At 55.6% G+C, this 15,639-nt stretch overlaps 2 protein-coding genes across 6 annotated transcripts in view; both read left to right on the top strand.

The window, feature by feature from the left end:
* Positions 1 to 7,624, top strand: part of TBC1D10A (TBC1 domain family member 10A) — a 30,068-nt gene extending 22,444 nt beyond the window's left edge. The window contains exons 3-9 of one of the 2 annotated variants that reach the window (XM_006904906.1): positions 642 to 749; positions 3,986 to 4,092; positions 4,768 to 4,882; positions 4,962 to 5,027; positions 5,719 to 5,908; positions 6,044 to 6,198; positions 6,765 to 7,624. In XM_006904906.1, the coding sequence (XP_006904968.1) occupies positions 642 to 749; positions 3,986 to 4,092; positions 4,768 to 4,882; positions 4,962 to 5,027; positions 5,719 to 5,908; positions 6,044 to 6,198; positions 6,765 to 7,265 (1,242 nt within the window). In that variant the 3' untranslated portion in view covers positions 7,266 to 7,624. The remainder of the gene's footprint in view (positions 1 to 641; positions 750 to 3,985; positions 4,093 to 4,767; positions 4,883 to 4,961; positions 5,028 to 5,718; positions 5,909 to 6,043; positions 6,199 to 6,764) is intronic. The other variant, XM_025047566.1, reaches the window with a different exon arrangement.
* Positions 7,625 to 9,911: 2,287 nt separating this feature from the next.
* CASTOR1 (cytosolic arginine sensor for mTORC1 subunit 1) lies at positions 9,912 to 14,446 on the top strand. Of its 4 annotated transcripts, none has more exons than XM_006904905.3 (9): positions 9,912 to 10,148; positions 10,754 to 10,824; positions 12,013 to 12,200; positions 12,297 to 12,429; positions 12,694 to 12,817; positions 13,253 to 13,366; positions 13,475 to 13,557; positions 13,646 to 13,740; positions 13,863 to 14,446. In XM_006904905.3, exons 1-9 carry the CDS (start codon positions 10,036 to 10,038, stop codon positions 13,929 to 13,931), a joined length of 990 nt encoding a protein of 329 aa, XP_006904967.1. In that variant the 5' UTR covers positions 9,912 to 10,035; the 3' UTR covers positions 13,932 to 14,446. The 4 variants fall into 4 exon arrangements, with proteins under 4 accessions (XP_006904967.1, XP_024903331.1, XP_015446122.1 ...); XM_015590636.2 differs by having other exon boundaries at positions 9,945 to 10,148; positions 12,691 to 12,817; XM_025047564.1 differs by having other exon boundaries at positions 10,039 to 10,148; positions 10,726 to 10,824; positions 12,691 to 12,817.
* Positions 14,447 to 15,639: the final 1,193 nt, after the last annotated feature.

Below are 15,639 nucleotides of genomic sequence, written 5' to 3'. Positions count from 1 at the left end.
ACCCAGGCCAGCTGCCTCTGCTCCAGGCTGGTGATCGTGGGAGCTCAGGGTCAGGGAGAGCAGAAGAGAAGGCATTCTTGACCAAAACAAAGAGGGAGCCATTGTAATCAGCTCCCATCTTCCTTCTGAGTTGTGCTGAGATCTCTCTTCTCTAAGCTGGCTGTGTTCTGCTATGTGGCCGCTTAAACAAACACCCCCTTGAGAGTGCCAGCTACATTCTTGATCATTTTGTGAGCTACCCTCCCTGTGGCTGTAGCTGTGCCTTGCCCCATGCAGATCCCTTCCTGGTGACATCCCATGGGGCTCCTCCAACTTGTATTGTTTGATTTTGATTCAGAAAATGGTGATAGGAATTCATAATTCTGTGGTAGACCTCAGGAATACCTGTGTTGTCACTGGATCAGGGGATGTGGGGACTCTGCCATCACCTGGTGGCAGCATATTTAATTGCAGTCACACCCCCAATCGTAGGATCTGCATTGTAGCAACAGTAGGAAAGTCTGCTTTTCTTCCCTTTTCTGCTCTTGATAATGTGCTCACTGAAGGCCTGCCAAGTACCAGCAGAGTGGCTGGGCTGGCATGCATTCTCTGGAGGAGTGCCCAGGTGAATGCATTGGCACAGCCTTCCTTTTAACTTTCAGATTCGTCTGCGGTGTCAGAAGGGCATCCCACCTTCTCTGCGGGGCCGTGCTTGGCAGTATCTGTCAGGAGGCAAGGTGAAGCTACAGCAGAACCCTGGAAAGTTTGACGTGAGTTGTCCTTCCTTGATTCTGCCTTTTCTTCCACATCTCTTGTCGTCCTCCGAATGACATTGATCATCTGTGAACTCACCTGGACCTCAGCAGTATGAGCAATGGTAGAGCTACCCATCAACTACCCAACTGCTCATTCCAGCTCTTTCTCTTGACAGCCATTCAGATTTGCTTTCTTGGGCTCTTGTTCATCAGGAGGGAACACTCAGACCACTTCCCTGACTGCCTTGGGCCCTGTGCTTAGGGTCTTTGGGGGCCTGCCCAGTGGGGCCACAGAACCCTTAATACTTCCTGGCTTCCCATCCTCTACTTTTTCTCCTGCCTTATCCAAGCCTGGCCAGACGTGGTTCACCTGTGTTTCTTGTAGGTTATCAGCCCTGTGTGTGGCGGAGCCAAACTAGTACTTTAGGGTTCAGAAGCCAGTCGGTGGTCAGAGAGGGTGCCCTCTGCAACCATGCCTTTCTCCAACCCTACCCACTGTCTTCTGCCCCATGGGGCTTCTTGGGGCCCAACTGGGCTCCTCTAGCCTGCTCCCTCAGGAACTGTGGGAGGCAGTTGGCTTCCCTTGGGTTGCCCCAGCTTACCTGCCAGAACTGACCACAAGCATTGGGGTTTCTCCCACGTTCTTGGGACTGGTGACAAGAAGACAGTGAGAGAGCTGTGAGCCACCAGCTCTTTGTTGATGTACTTTGACATACTTCATGCTTCAGTGAATACTCCTGTCCTGCCAAACCCGTTCTCAGAAAAGAGTGGATGAGTCAGGGAAGCCTAGAGTTTCTGCTATTGACCTGGAGAGAGTGAGAGCTGTTTGCTGGCAGCACTTGGCATTGGAGATCAGGGAGGCTAGTGGAGTGTCTGTCTGGGGGCAGCTCTGAATTAGGACGATCAGATGAGACATCAATGTTAGGCCACATTCAAGCAGCCTCTCAACTCGAGTCTTCCTCCGGGTGACTACATCTCTTCCATTTCAGGGGGCTGCATCCTGGGTGGAAGGGGAGACTCATGGATGAGAAGCCTACCTAAGTCCTTAGTTTATCTCTAGCTGCCAGAGCAGAGCCAAGAGCTTGGGTGGCCTGGCCAGCCTCCTATTAGCAGATGTGAGTGCATCCTGCGTGAGCAACAGAGCATGGAGCTGTGTGTGCATTATGTGTGTGTTGAGTGGTGCATCTGGAGAGGAATGGGCCACCCCTATGGAGTCTTGAAGGTTGCTTGTAGGAAGAGGTAGATTTGCCAAGAAAGGCCTTTAAGGATGCCATGAATTAGAGCGATAGGTCCCTGAGACTGTCCTGGGGGCTTTAGCAGTGGTTTGTGAGTATACCTAGAGGGACTTTGCCTGTGGGTGACATGGAGGAAACGGATAAGGATAAGAAACCCCCTCTGGCTGCTGTGAGCATATGCGCCCAAAGCAGAGGTACAGTGAGTGATGGGGCTGCTGGTGGCAGCATGTACCTGTTGCTAACGTCCCATGCAGACCCAAGCGGCCAACCCCAACCTCAGCTGTCAGAGCAGGTTCTGCATCCCTGGTGGCTCTGACTTCTCCTGAACTTACTATTTCTTCTTCTTTCCCAGGGCAGGGCAGGGCAGGGCAGGGCAGGCAGGACCTTCCATCCTTTTCTAATTTGGTTTTCTTCTCCAGCTTCACCTCATGATGGTGCCAGTTCCCTCAGGCTTCAGTAGCAGCATCATCTGCCAGTGGCCCAGACCTGCCTTTTACTCCTAGCACCCTTTCTCCCCACAGGCCCTTCAGCTACATCTTTTCTGTTCTCACCCACTCATGTGTGATTGAGCACCTTGGGCTGCTGAGGTAACTAGGCAAGAATATCCTAGGAACTAACTTTTTGGATTCTGAGGTCCCCACCTCACAGGAATCCTCAGGAGAATTTGTGGGACCCTCCAACCCTTTCTGACAAAAGCAAACCTGCATTGTACTCAGACCGTACCCAGCCCTGTGCCTGACTTGGGGGGTGCATAGGGCACATACAGCCCCCACCCCATCTTGAGGGTGTGTGTGGCTATAGAGGTTGCATACCTACCTCTTCAGCTGTGTGCCTACTCAAGGGCCCTCTCTGGAAACTCCCGGCCCCTTCCACCACCTTCCAGCCTTGACCACTCCATCAGCTTTTTCTCTGAGTATTTATTTTCACATGTCAAGTTACCCAGGTTACTTGATACCCAAGTTCTTTAGTTTAGCCTGTGCCCACTTGGTGTATTTGCCAAAGACCCAGCCTTCCTCTCGCAGTCTCCCCTGACGCTGCCCTACTCCTGCAGGCAACGTGTACTCAGTCTGCTTCCCTGCTCAGCCCTCTGGGTTTCCTTTTTATTTTTTTTTTTAAGTTGGGATATGAATTTACATAGAGTAAAATGCACAACTTAAGTGCAATTTAAAAGTAAATTTTAAAAACATCCACATATAAGTGAACCTCTGCAGTTCAAACCCATGCTGTTCAAAGGTCAACTGTACTTGTTTTTTATAAATGGTACTCATGCTTAAAATGTTCATAGAAGTTCAAAGAAAAGAATTACTTTGTTGAAACCGTAGAGCACCCATAGTTGGCTCTGAGGTTAATGGTTTGACAATTGTCATGTCCTTCAAGACAGCACTTGTGCAGATCACACGCACACACGCATACACTGCTTCCTGAATAGACAACTCTACCTGCACAGGGAGACAGGTAGCAGAGAAGTTGGGATTCACAGCTCTGAGTCAACCTAGCTTCCAGGCCCAGCTCCACCATTTTTCTAACCATGAGACCTTGAGTAAATGACGTTTCTTTGACTCTCATAGTGTAATGATAGGACCTTAGGACCTGTCTTTTGGAGTTGAGAAGAGTCAGTGAGGCGCACTGGTGGCTCAGAGTGGTGCTAACAGGTGATAGCTATTGCTTTGATGATAGCCTTCCATCTTAAGAATGTGATATAAGGTATGTAAGCGAGTCCTGAATGAAATATCTAGAAGTTACTTACAGCTACAGCTATGACAGACATTCTTACCTACACTGTTCTTCCTGGAGCCAGGATCACCCCTCAGGGTTTCCAGGGCCCTTCCCTGATCTGCTTCTTTTCTCCTGCCCAGACTTCTGACCTGGGCTTCCTGACCTGTCTCCAGGAAGGCCTGGTCCATGATGGAATTGGGTGGGCATTGCCTTTTGTTGGGGGTCTCTCTATTACCTGGGACAGTTGTATCATCCTAGCCATCCCCAACTCCTAATATATGTCCTTGATCTTGCTTCCAGGAGCTGGACATGTCCCCTGGGGACTCCAAGTGGCTGGACGTGATTGAGCGTGACTTGCACCGGCAGTTCCCTTTTCACGAGATGTTTGTGTCCCGAGGGGGCCATGGGTGAGCAGGCTGGTCATAGTAGTCTGGAGGTGGCTTTAAGGCCATGTCCCTCAGGAGTGAGAGGAGGTAAAACCAGTTTGTGGGTATATTGGGGACCCCAAGCTTTACTTTTAGAGTTTCCCTTCTTTGGTTTGAGTCTGATGAGTCCTCTTAGCATCTCTTCTTACCTCTGGGGTAACTTTCATCATTTACTCTTCAGCCTGGCCCTCTTCTGGAAACAGGTTTTGGTGGGAGAAAGAGGATTAGAGATAGTTGAGTGAGCAGAGGGTATGTAGAAAAGGAGAGATATGGTGGGCCAGGGGACCAAGACAGATACCTGGGACAAAGCTGGCCTGGCTGAGGGGCCACAGCTTTTGGGTGAGGGGCCCATACTTCCAGTCCCTGACACATCCTTACTCTGTATATGACATCCTGCCCTGGACTTGCCCCCTGCTTTCTCTTTAAGGCTCTGCTCTCAAATGGGGTAGCCCCTCCCTGCCTCCATCCTCTGGTCATGTGAGAATCCATGTGCTGCAGTGGGAGACTGACCCCCTTGGTGACCAGAATCAGGTTACATCCCCTCTCCAGAGAAGTACAAGTTTTGAGATAGGTCTAGTCTAGTTGGGGCACAGGTGAGGGCAATGGGTGGCAGAGTCACCACAGCTGTCATCCCTTCCATTTTTGGCCTCTCCACAGCCAGCAGGACCTATTTCGTGTGCTGAAGGCCTACACACTGTACCGACCTGAGGAGGGCTACTGCCAGGCCCAGGCACCCATCGCCGCTGTCCTGCTCATGCACATGCCTGCTGAGGTATCACGAGGCCCTGGGCAGGCAAGCGGGTGGGCAGGGAACACCCAGCAGCAAGGTCTTATGTCTTTCTCACCCACAGCAAGCCTTTTGGTGCCTGGTACAGATCTGTGAGAAGTACCTACCTGGCTATTACAGTGAGAAACTGGTGAGTGCTTGCTTAGACCCAGGACCTAGCCTAGGACCTGCCCCAGGCTAGACACCATTTTGGCCTCTTCAGGCCTCTCTCTTCACAGGCACCTCTGCCCCTACTTGAAACCTTCTCATCCTTCTGTTGCTTTCAGGCTGAAGTCCCCAGGCCTGCCAGGGTCAGGTCTCCTAGGCTCCAGCATCATCACTTCCACTTTTGCCTCCATCTCCGCCTCCAGCTCTCTGGCCATTTGGCAGGATCACGGTTCCTCCACCAAGTTCCTTCCTGCTTTGGCCTTGGCGTAGGCTTAAACCTCTGCCCTTTTCTTTCCCTTCTTTCCTCTGATAACTCCTCCTATCCCTCATCTTTCTGCCCTCTTGGAACTTTCCTTGACCCTGACAGGCGGGACCTCCAGCACATGGTCATCCTGCATTCCTGGACATGCCATGTCCTGGGCACTTAGCCCCCCTCACCCTCTCCCTAGTCTTTTTGTTTCTGTGACTCATGTCTGTCTGCCCCTTTTCACTACACACTCATGAGGGGGACCAGCTGGCTGTTTTGTTCATCATTGTATCCCAGCACAGGGCTGGCTTCCTGCAGGCAGTAGCCATCTGAGGAACAAATGAACGCCTGTTTGGTGCTGGTGGCCAGGTGCAGTCCCTTCCCTGGCTGCTGCAGGCCCATGGTCATGGCCTCACTGTCCCCTTAGGAGGCGATCCAGCTGGATGGGGAGATCCTCTTCTCGCTGCTGCAGAAGGTGTCACCTGTGGCCCACAAGCACCTCAGCCGGCAGAAGATCGACCCGCTACTCTACATGACAGAGTGGTTCATGTGTGCCTTTGCCCGCACGCTGCCCTGGAGCTCTGTTCTGCGTGTCTGGGACATGTTCTTCTGCGAAGGTACCGGGCTGAGCTTGAGGGAGCACCCCTGCCCCCAGCCCAGCCCAGCCCATGGTGAGGGGGGGGCTTCCATTTTCAAGGAAACTCCTTAAAGGCCCCCTTGCACTCACCAGCCACCCTACCCCTTTCCCGCAGGAGTCAAGATCATCTTTCGGGTGGGGTTGGTGCTGCTGAAGCATGCGCTGGGCTCCCCGGAGAAGCTCAAGGCCTGCCAGGGCCAGTATGAGACTATCGAGCGGCTGCGGAGCCTCAGCCCCAAGATCATGCAGGAGGCTTTCTTGGTCCAGGAGGTGCGGCCCACACCTTCCTCTCACCACTGGGAGGGAGGGGGAGATGTGGGACCCTTTGGAGGGGAGTCTGGTAACCCTCTTCCCCTGAGGTTGTGTCACTGCAGCCCAGGATGGTGTGGGTAAATCTCATCCTGCTATCTGAACAAGAAGAGGGGCGCAGAGAGCCCTAGGTTGTAGGGCCTTCCCTGTTCTCAACCACTTGGGAATGAGAGGAGCTCCAACCCATCGCCCCCTCTTCCTCCCTGGTACCACATCCATGGCCTTGGCCTGATTTTCCCTTTTTTCTTTCTTTTGTAGATTTTTGTCTCTCAGGGGCTGTAATTAGGTAACACAGGCGAGTAGAGCCATGGATTGTGGGCATCTTTCTTCTCTAAGGCACTGGGTCTTAAGTGCCTGGCTTACCTGGCACTCAGCTCTGGGACTTGTGACCATTGCAAGAACCAGACCTTTATTCTTCCTAGGGTCAGCCATTAGCAACCAGGAGTAGGGGATGCTGAGGCAGAGCAGGAGCCTAGGCTGGGAGGAAGAGGGGAAAGTTCTTCCTAATGCCTACCTGCCTGTCACAGGTGGTAGAGTTGCCAGTGACAGAGCGCCAGATTGAGCGAGAACACCTCATCCAGCTGCGGCGCTGGCAGGAAACCCGTGGTGAGCTGCAGTGCCGCTCCCCACCCAGGCTGCATGGCGCCAAGGCCATCCTGGAGGCAGAGCCAGGCCCCCGGCCCACCCTGCAACCTTCACCGTCCATCCGCCTGCCACCAGATGCCCTCCTCCCTGGCTCCAAAGGCAAGCCCAAGCCACCCAAGCAGAACCAGAAGGAGCAGAAGGAGCAGCAGAAGCAGGCAAAGGAGAGTGGGCAGCTGGACAAGACTTCGACCTCAAGTCAAGCCAAGTTGGTGCCCGCTGTGGGAAATGCATGTCCCCCACAGGATGTGCCCCCAAAGGACCCAGTCCACCAGGACCCAGCCCCCCAGGACTCAGCTCCCCAGGATTCAGTTCCTCAGGATTCAGCCCATCACCGCTCCCAGGAGAGCCTGACATCCCAGGAGAGTGAAGACACCTACTTGTAACCCTGGCAGCTCAGGCCTCCAGGGCGGGGTCTCCACACACCTACATGGTTCACGGACTGACACTCCAGGGCTTGCCCACCCTCTGAGGGCTGAGCTGCCTGGTCACTGGGTGTAGAGAGTCTGGCTGGCCCAGCACAGATTCTGCTTGAGCCTCTTTATTTATTATCTCCAGTGGAGCTCAGGCTGGCCCAGCTGGAGCAGGCAGGAGTGAGAGCCTCACTCAGGCCCCTCCTTCTGGGGAGATGCTTCCCAGGGCTAGGGCACTGACATGAGGGGAGAGGGTGGGGTGAAGAGTGGGGTGTTCTTTGTGTAAAATAGAAACATGGTTTTGTACAGAAATAAACAGGCTTGTGTAGAGAGCTGGTGTGTGGCTAGGGACTGGGAATGGGGTGGCATCCCTGGTGCTCGGCATCTCTTCTCCATGCCCCACAAGCCCCCATCCTGACCCTAGTCCAGCATTAGAGTCTCTCTGAGAAGTATATTTGCTAGAGGGGATGCCACGTCCAGGGCCAGCCCCTGTTCCTGGCCCACATTTTCCCTCACCCACTCCCTCTGTCCCATATCTACCATCTGCCATGGGTGAGGATCACCAGGACTGGAGTCCAGTGCTGAGACAGAGCAGGGCCTGCTCCTCAGGCCTTGATTCCTACTCATCACTGACAGGGTGGGGGTCCTTAAGGAGGTCCTTTAAGAGTCTTCTTCCTCAGGGACCAGCCTGGGTGCCACTTTGGACCCCAATAAGATTCTGAGTGTTCATTCTATGTTGAGTGCTGGTGCCAGGGGTAGGAGACCATGAATGAATGCCCTCACATGTTCAGCCTGAGCCTCCATTGGAGGAGAGGGGTGAAGGAAGAAGTCTCAGTCTTTGATAAAAGGCCACCTGTAATTTACTGAGCACTTAGCATGTGCCACACTAAGCTGGTTGTGTCACTAGCTGATCAGGTAGGCTCTATTATTGTCCCCATTTGACAGATGAGGCAACTGAGGAGCTGAGTGGGAAAGGTAAAGTGGTCCAAATTTGCATGCAGAGCCCCTCAGTTGCCTCTTTTGACTAGGGTGCCAGGTGACCTGACTCTGCTATTGAGGGTCCAGGCGGGCATTATAGTCACAACCTGATGACTGGCGAGGGTACGGACAGGGTGTCCCTGGGAGAGGCCCCCCTTCTGCTGAGGAAGCAGCTTTTCCAGTCAAACAATAGCGGCTGTTCCTGGCAGGCCACCAAGCTGGGTCAGGCCATGGGGGGAGGGGACTGGAGCGGGACTAGAGCCTCCCTAGGAGCTTTCAGGCATTGCAGGGTCTTGGCCTCGAACATCTTGTCCTAGTACAGCTGGGGATACTGAGGCCTGAGGAGGTCAAGGGTCATATGAGCCTATTAGGGCAGGTCATCTGCTTCCTGCCTCCCAACACTCACCTCTGGTTTTCCACCTCATCTGCACCATCAGTGAGATGAAGGGCTCAGCCTATGAGGAGTCCCCTCTTCCTGACCCTCCAGGGGACAGCCCAGGATGTGGCGGTTACACAGTGTTCCATGTGAACTCAGAGCCAGAGAGTCCAGGGAGGAAAGGCACTGCCCAGCTTCTATCCACCTATACTGGAGGCTCCCAGGCAGGCAGGAGGCCTGTGCAGGCCTGCTTTAACCTGCTTAGTTCAAAACATCAGATCTGAAACCTGAGGATGCTTGGGCCAGACACGGGTCCCCCGGAGCATGCTGGGTCCTGCTACTGGGCCAGCAGAAGTGTGCTGAAGCCTGCTCAGCCTTGGGGTCTTCTTAGACTTGAAGAGGCCTGAGCAGAACATAATGTTGAAATGAGCCCAAGCTGGTCCTAACAAGCCTCAGATCTGGGGCATCTGCCAGTGCTTGGGGCCTCCCTGGGCATTAAGCAAGTTTAGATGTGCCCAGGCCAACTAGGTTCTACTAATGGCTGCAGGCTTTGAGAAGCCTCAGCAGGGCTCAAGACTCAGGTCTGACATATATTACCCAGTGAGCCCCAGATACATGGACTTGTCCCCTTAAGTCTGAGCCTTGGTCATTCCTGGCCCAAGCACTTAGTCTTAAGGGGTCTCCTTAGGCCTAGCTACCTTCAGTGCCCTACCCAACAGTATATTGCTCAGACAGAGGTGGATGGGGCCCTTCCAATCTCTGTGACCTGGTGCGGGGAGCTTTCTTCTTCCATTAGAGGAAGGAGGGAGAAAGACACGAGGATACTTTGTTGGGAGAGAATCATAAGGCTGCCCGAGATGCAGAGTGGAACCCTCTCTCCATGCTCCAGGCATTTGTGGGCAGTGCTCTGGTCCCAGCCGAGCCCCGACTAACCTCATGGCTCTTCCAGACCCATATAGGGGCCCAAGGGACAGAAATGACCCCACGTTTCACACATGCTTCCCACCCCTAGATTGACGCAACCTGTGGAAAGGGCGGGGCCAGAGGAGGGGGCGGGGTCTGGAGGACCCGACGGGGATGGGGTCTTCTGGAGATCCCTAAACCAGAGTTAAAGGGGCGGAGTCAGCCTGGGCGGGGCTCGTCAGACTAGAGCGGGGTGAGGCTCTGTCGGAAGAAGGAGGCGTGGCCACTCTGAATAGGCCGCGCGTTCCTCGGGGCGTGGCCGTCAGGAGCCGTACGCGGCACGCGGCAGGGCGGGTCCCAGGCGTAGCCTGCGGTGTGAACGCGGCGGCGCAGCGGCTCCTTTAAGTCTCCGGCACCGCCCCCCCGCCCCGCCCCCGGCGCGGCTTGGGTCTGGTTGGCGGTGGGGTCCGGTCTGCTCCGACCGCGATGGAGCTGCACATCCTAGAGCACCGGGTGCGGGTGCTGAGCCTCGCCCGCCCGGGTCTCTGGCTCTACACCCACCCTCTCATCAAGCTGCTATTCCTGCCCCGCCGAAACCGGTGCGCGCCGGGGTTCCGGGGCACAGATTGGGGTGGGCTCCACTGTTGCTCCGGGACGGGGTCAGGAGATTAGGGTCGTCACGAGGCGAGCGGGGGTGAGCGGGAGTGGGCGGGGAGGGCCCTTCCACCCCACCCCACCCCACCCCGGCCGCCATCTGGCCTGGGCTTACCCTCCCTGGGACCGCCGCCTATCCCGGGCCAGCTAAGGCGCAAACAGCCTGGGGTGTGCAATGCTTAACTTCGAGAGGTGTCAACTGGGGGCATTCCTTCCTGGCGTCTGCGGGAGCTTCTTCCAGACGCCTCCCATCGAGTCAGAGGGGCCAGTCTAGGGGACCCCAGGTCAGATGCCCCGGGGCTGTCGCCGCAGGCGAGCCTCTCCTCCCTCCCAGAGTGGAGGGGCGGGGGGCTCCTGCGGAGGTCAGGAGGCAGAAAACAGTTCGGGATTCCGGAGATGGGACCCACACCCACTGCCACTGAGAGAAAATTAAGGCTTGTGGGGGCTGAGAGGAGCCCGGGGCGGGAGGTGTCTTTTCGGAGGGTTGGAGCGAAGTCTACCCGCCCCCTGCGCCCAACCCAGGCTGAAGATGCTCCCAACCCCCGACCAGGTGCAAGTTCTTCAGCCTGACGGAGACTCCCGAGGATTACACGCTCATGGTGGACGAGGAGGGCTTCAAAGGTGGGGGCTGGGCTGGGGAGGGATGTCGCTCTATGCTTTTTGCGGGGTTCTCACCAGATGCTGGGGTCCAGTGTTCTGGGAGCTGAAGCCTTGAAGGCAGATGCATCTGAGCTCTTATTCGACTCCACCACTCACTGGCTGTGTGCCCTTGAGCAAGTAACTTCCCGCTCTGAGCTGTTTCCTCTTATGTAAAATGAGCATAGTTATGGTTCTAATATAATAGGGTCCCATGAGGGTTTTATAAATGGGCTGTATGTGAAGGGCACTTAGCAGCCCCAGACCAGCAGCGGGGCCTCAGTTACACTTCCTGGCAAGAATCAGAGGTTCCTGTGGCTGTTACAGCCCCTGGCCATTATTTCCCCCTAGACTTCTCTCCCTGGTGCTGGCCAGCACCTCCTGGGCTGGTCTGGGAACTCCAGGAGTGTGAGGCTTTGGAAAGAAATGCAGGAGCAGGCAGCCAACCCAGGGCATGGTCCTTGGGGACCTCCTGGCTGTGCTTGGGCAATTAGCAGCCACCCTGGCCCCGGGGCCCCTAGTCTAGACTGGACACCAGCCTTGTTCCTCCTTGGCCCCTGGAGCTGACATATGGCTCCTATTCCTGCCAGCCTGATCCATCCTCACAAGCTTGAAGTCTCAGGACAGCCAACTAGGGCTTCGTCCATCCTCTACTGTGCTGGCTGCTTCAGGCCTTTGTTTCCCTGTTTTGTATTGTAGGAAAGGTTAGGTCTGATTAAGGGGGAAGGGCATCCACCAGCCAACCCGATCTACTGGCGCCCCCTCCTGGTGACACATGGTATAAAGCCTCTGTTAACCCACAGAACACTGTCATGAGGTACATACTGTCTGTCATCCCATTTTACAGATGAGGAAACTGAGACTCAGAGAAGTTAAATCATTTGCACCAGGTCAACAGCAAGTAAATGGCAAAGCTGAGGTTTGAACACAGGTCTTTCTGAATCTGGGGCTCTGATCTTAACTGAAGAGTTTAGATCCCTGGCAGGCCAGCACCTAAAGCACATCTCAGTTCTTGTATACGTGCAGATATCAGGAACAGAACTTGGGGGAGAGAGACACAGCCCCAACCCCCGGACCCAACCTTACCTTGGTAGAGCTCTCCAAGGCTCAGACGAGGAAACTGAGAGGGCCAGCCTTGCAAGCCCTGACCAGTTATGTGCACTTTGTCCTCAGAACTGCCCCCATCTGAGTTCCTGCAAGTGGCTGAGGCCACATGGCTGGTGATGAATGTGTCATCCCACAGCGGCACAGCAGTGCAAGCTGCCGGGGTCACCAAAATTGCCCGCTCAGTCATTGCACCACTGGCGGAACACCATGTGTCTGTGCTGATGCTGTCCACTTACCAGACAGACTTCATCCTGGTGAGTTTCCCACAGGTGCTGGTGTAGGGCAGGGTGTGCATAGGTGGGCATGGGCGATTGGGGACCCATGTGATATGCCATCTCCCTACGGCCCAGGTGCGGGAGCAGGACCTGTCCCTGGTGATCCACACACTGGCCCAGGAGTTCGACATTTACCGAGAGGTGGGCGGGGAGCCTGTACCTGTTGCCAGGGATGATTCCAGCAATGGCTTTCCCCGCACTCAGCATGGTGAGGGTGCCCTCTGACACCCAGACTTGGGCGAGGGGCTCCTCTTCCCACTGGGGCCCTTTGCTTGTTTGGGCGGGTCTGTGTGGGAGGAGACTAGCTGACACTGATTACCTCACAAGATAGGGAGATGGGGCTGGGGAAACCTAGGCGGGTTCCTGTAGGGCAGGACCCTCCGCCCAGTCCAGGCCCCTCCCTGGCCAGCCACCAGGGGGCGCCCCAGACCATGGTCCTTTTTTCACTCTTCACCTGGTTCCTCCCTAGCAGGGCCTAGCCCAACAGTGCATCCCATCCAGAGCCCGCAGAACCGCTTTTGTGTCCTCACGCTGGACCCTGAGACACTGCCAGCCATCGCCACCACCCTTATCGATGTCCTCTTCTACTCCCACAGGTGGGTCTCTTCTGTGCTTAGTCTCTTTGTCCTCACACCATTGTTCCCTATGTTCTGTCCCATCACCTTCCACCCATCCTTTGTCTCTAACTATATGCCCTGTATGTTGGGTTCCTGGCATCTTGTGATGCCCATGTACTTTTCACTGATGTTTGGGGAAGGTCTCAATGCTGCAGCTGTAGCCCTTTCTTGCAGAGCCACCCCTGAGCCCCGCCCTGCTCAGGCCTTCTGGCCCTGGGGTCCTGCATCTTTGGCACAGGCACTGTTCATCATCCTCCCCCATCCCCACCTGGCACCATCAGGCGATCAAGGTCCTCAGACAGGGATTGAAAGTGGCCCAGAAACAGGAGGGCCTGCCCAGCTGCTCCCTGACTGGGAGAGGATGAAGTGGGCTGCATGCCCAGCAGAATACATGAGCCTTCTGTCCCTCCCCAGTGCCCCCAAAGAGGCAGCCCCTGGAGATCCTGGACCCAGCTCCATCACGTTTTTTGCCTTCTCCCTCATTGAGGGCTATATCTCCATCGTCATGGATGCCGAGACGCAGAAAAAGTATGTGACTCCTGACCCCAAGTGGGCCACAGACCCTAAGCCAGGTCCAGGGAGGAAGGAGGTAGAGCGTCAGACACTAAGATCACCAGCCTCCCCTGCCTCCCCCAGGTTCCCCAGTGATCTCCTGCTGACCAGCTCCTCAGGAGAGCTGTGGAGGATGGTGCGCATCGGAGGACAGCCCCTGGGTTTTGGTGAGGGCCACTCCCTGTGTGTTGGGGGCTTGGGAAGGGCCTGTGGGGTGACCAGGGTGATCCACATGGACCCCTCCTCGACCCTCAGATGAATGTGGGATTGTGGCCCAGATTGCGGGTCCCCTGGCTGCAGCTGACATCTCTGCCTACTACATCAGCACCTTCAACTTTGACCATGCTCTGGTGAGCACTACGGGCTGGAGTGGGGGCGCCTAGAGGGACACCGAGGCCCAGAAGGGTGGGGCTAGTCCCAGTAGGCCAGGAAGTCAGAGTGGCCCTGACCCCTCCCTCCCATCTGCCCACAGGTCCCCGAGGACGGCATCGGCAATGTCATCGAGGTCCTCCAGCGACGGCAGGAGGGCCTGGGCTCCTGAGGCCCAACAGGAACAGCAGCCTCTGTGCCCTCCACTTGCTCCCAGGCTTCCAGAGACTTCTCTAAGCTATTTCCTTAAGCTCTGGGATGAGTCCACTTTCCTCTCCTCCTCCCTCCCCCATTTGTGCAGGGGGACCCCTCCTTCTGTTCTCTGTATGTAAGCTGTGTGCAGGCACCGGCTCTCATGTGGACACACGTGTCTGCCCACATAGAGGAACACGGTGCTCAGGGCTTCCACAGGGAAGCCCTCAACCCATCATTCTTTGGCGGCCTCGGCGTTTGCACATTCCCTGCCTGAGGCCCGAGCCATCCCCGCTCTTAGCGCCCTGTGCCAGCTGCTCCCTGGACAGGGCCCTAATTTCCGTTCTGCCTCTGGCTGTGTTGCCTTCCCTGGTCCGGTGAGTTCTGACAGTGCCTCCACGTCCTGGGGTCTCCAAGAAAAATATTTTTTACATCTCTCTCTCTCTCCTTTTTTTTTTTTTTAAATCAACTTGTTAATAAAGGGCTTGTAGTGACCAGGCTGGGCTGTGGTCTTGGGGGGTTGCCTGAGCCTCGGCCATGGCTGCTCTGCTGCTCCTCTGGTCCCTCTGCCTGAGGTTCTGGTCTCCGTGGAGAGCTGGCTTGGGTCAGGCTCACCTTACCTCACTCAATTCTTACCACAGGAGTGGTAAGCGAACCATCACCATTTTCTAGATGAAAAACCAAAGCTTTGAGAAGTGAAGTGACTTAGCCAAGATTACATAACTCCCATCCAAGGCTGCCTGGCTCTGAAGTCTGAGCTCTTTCTTCATTCTTTGCTGCTTCCGGTATTGTCCAGAAGGTTTTGAACATGGTCAGAGACTTCCAGACCCCTCTGCCTGGAGATCTTTCCCTGCCACCTCGAATGTGGCTGTTGTAAACCCCCTCAAGAAGGGCTCGAGAGCACCTTTCTTCCAGGCTGCTACCTGCTTTCTTTTGGACCACACCTGAGTTTGGCTGTCTCTCTAGGAGTCTCTGTTGGCCAAGAGATCCATCAGTTCTTACCACCAGGGCTCTCCTGGAGTAGTGGTGGGAGGGGGCCAGTCAGAATGGGGACCTGGGAGTCCACACACTTGGCTTTCCCTGGCCAGGAGGACTGGACAGGCCCCTGGAGGCCACCTGGAGCCTGTTCTGCTCTCAATGGCTACGTGCCTGGACTAGAGGCTCAGTCAGCACATCTGAGGCTGGGTTTCCTGTCACGAAGGGGCCACCTCCCTACTCTGTGAGGCTGGGATTCCACTGTGGCCTGATGGGGCCCCTCAGATGCGTAGGGGAGGTTATCAGGTGCCCTCAGCCCAGACCCACCCGCGCTCAGGAAGGGAAGAAGGGTGTGACTTCGGCGTACTCAGAGCTTCTGTGGCTCCCCAGAAAAGTCAGAACAGGGGTCAGGCCTCTGGCAGTGCGCCCGCCCTGACCCTGGGGACCCAGGGGCTGCAGATCAGAGGAGCCGAGACCACATCCTGAGCAGGTGAGTGAGCAATTGGGGACCCTGGGCCAGCTTGGCCTGGAGAAGGGGCCATTTCTTTATAGTTTGTCTTTCACGGGGGTGGAGGGTCCTGGTTCCTCCTGGAGGGCTTGGCCTGGACCCTTATTCAAGGGATGTCCTGGGCTGAGGTGGGGCTTTAGAATCAGAATTATTGGGGCTGTTCGAATTGCAACTAGAGAGTTCCTGGCCCCACATCCAGCTCTGG

This window comes from Pteropus alecto, unplaced genomic scaffold (genome assembly GCF_000325575.1).
Source record: "Pteropus alecto unplaced genomic scaffold, ASM32557v1 scaffold190, whole genome shotgun sequence".
Classification (NCBI taxonomy): Eukaryota; Metazoa; Chordata; class Mammalia; order Chiroptera; family Pteropodidae; genus Pteropus; species Pteropus alecto.
This window is presented reverse-complemented; position numbering and strand designations above follow the sequence as displayed.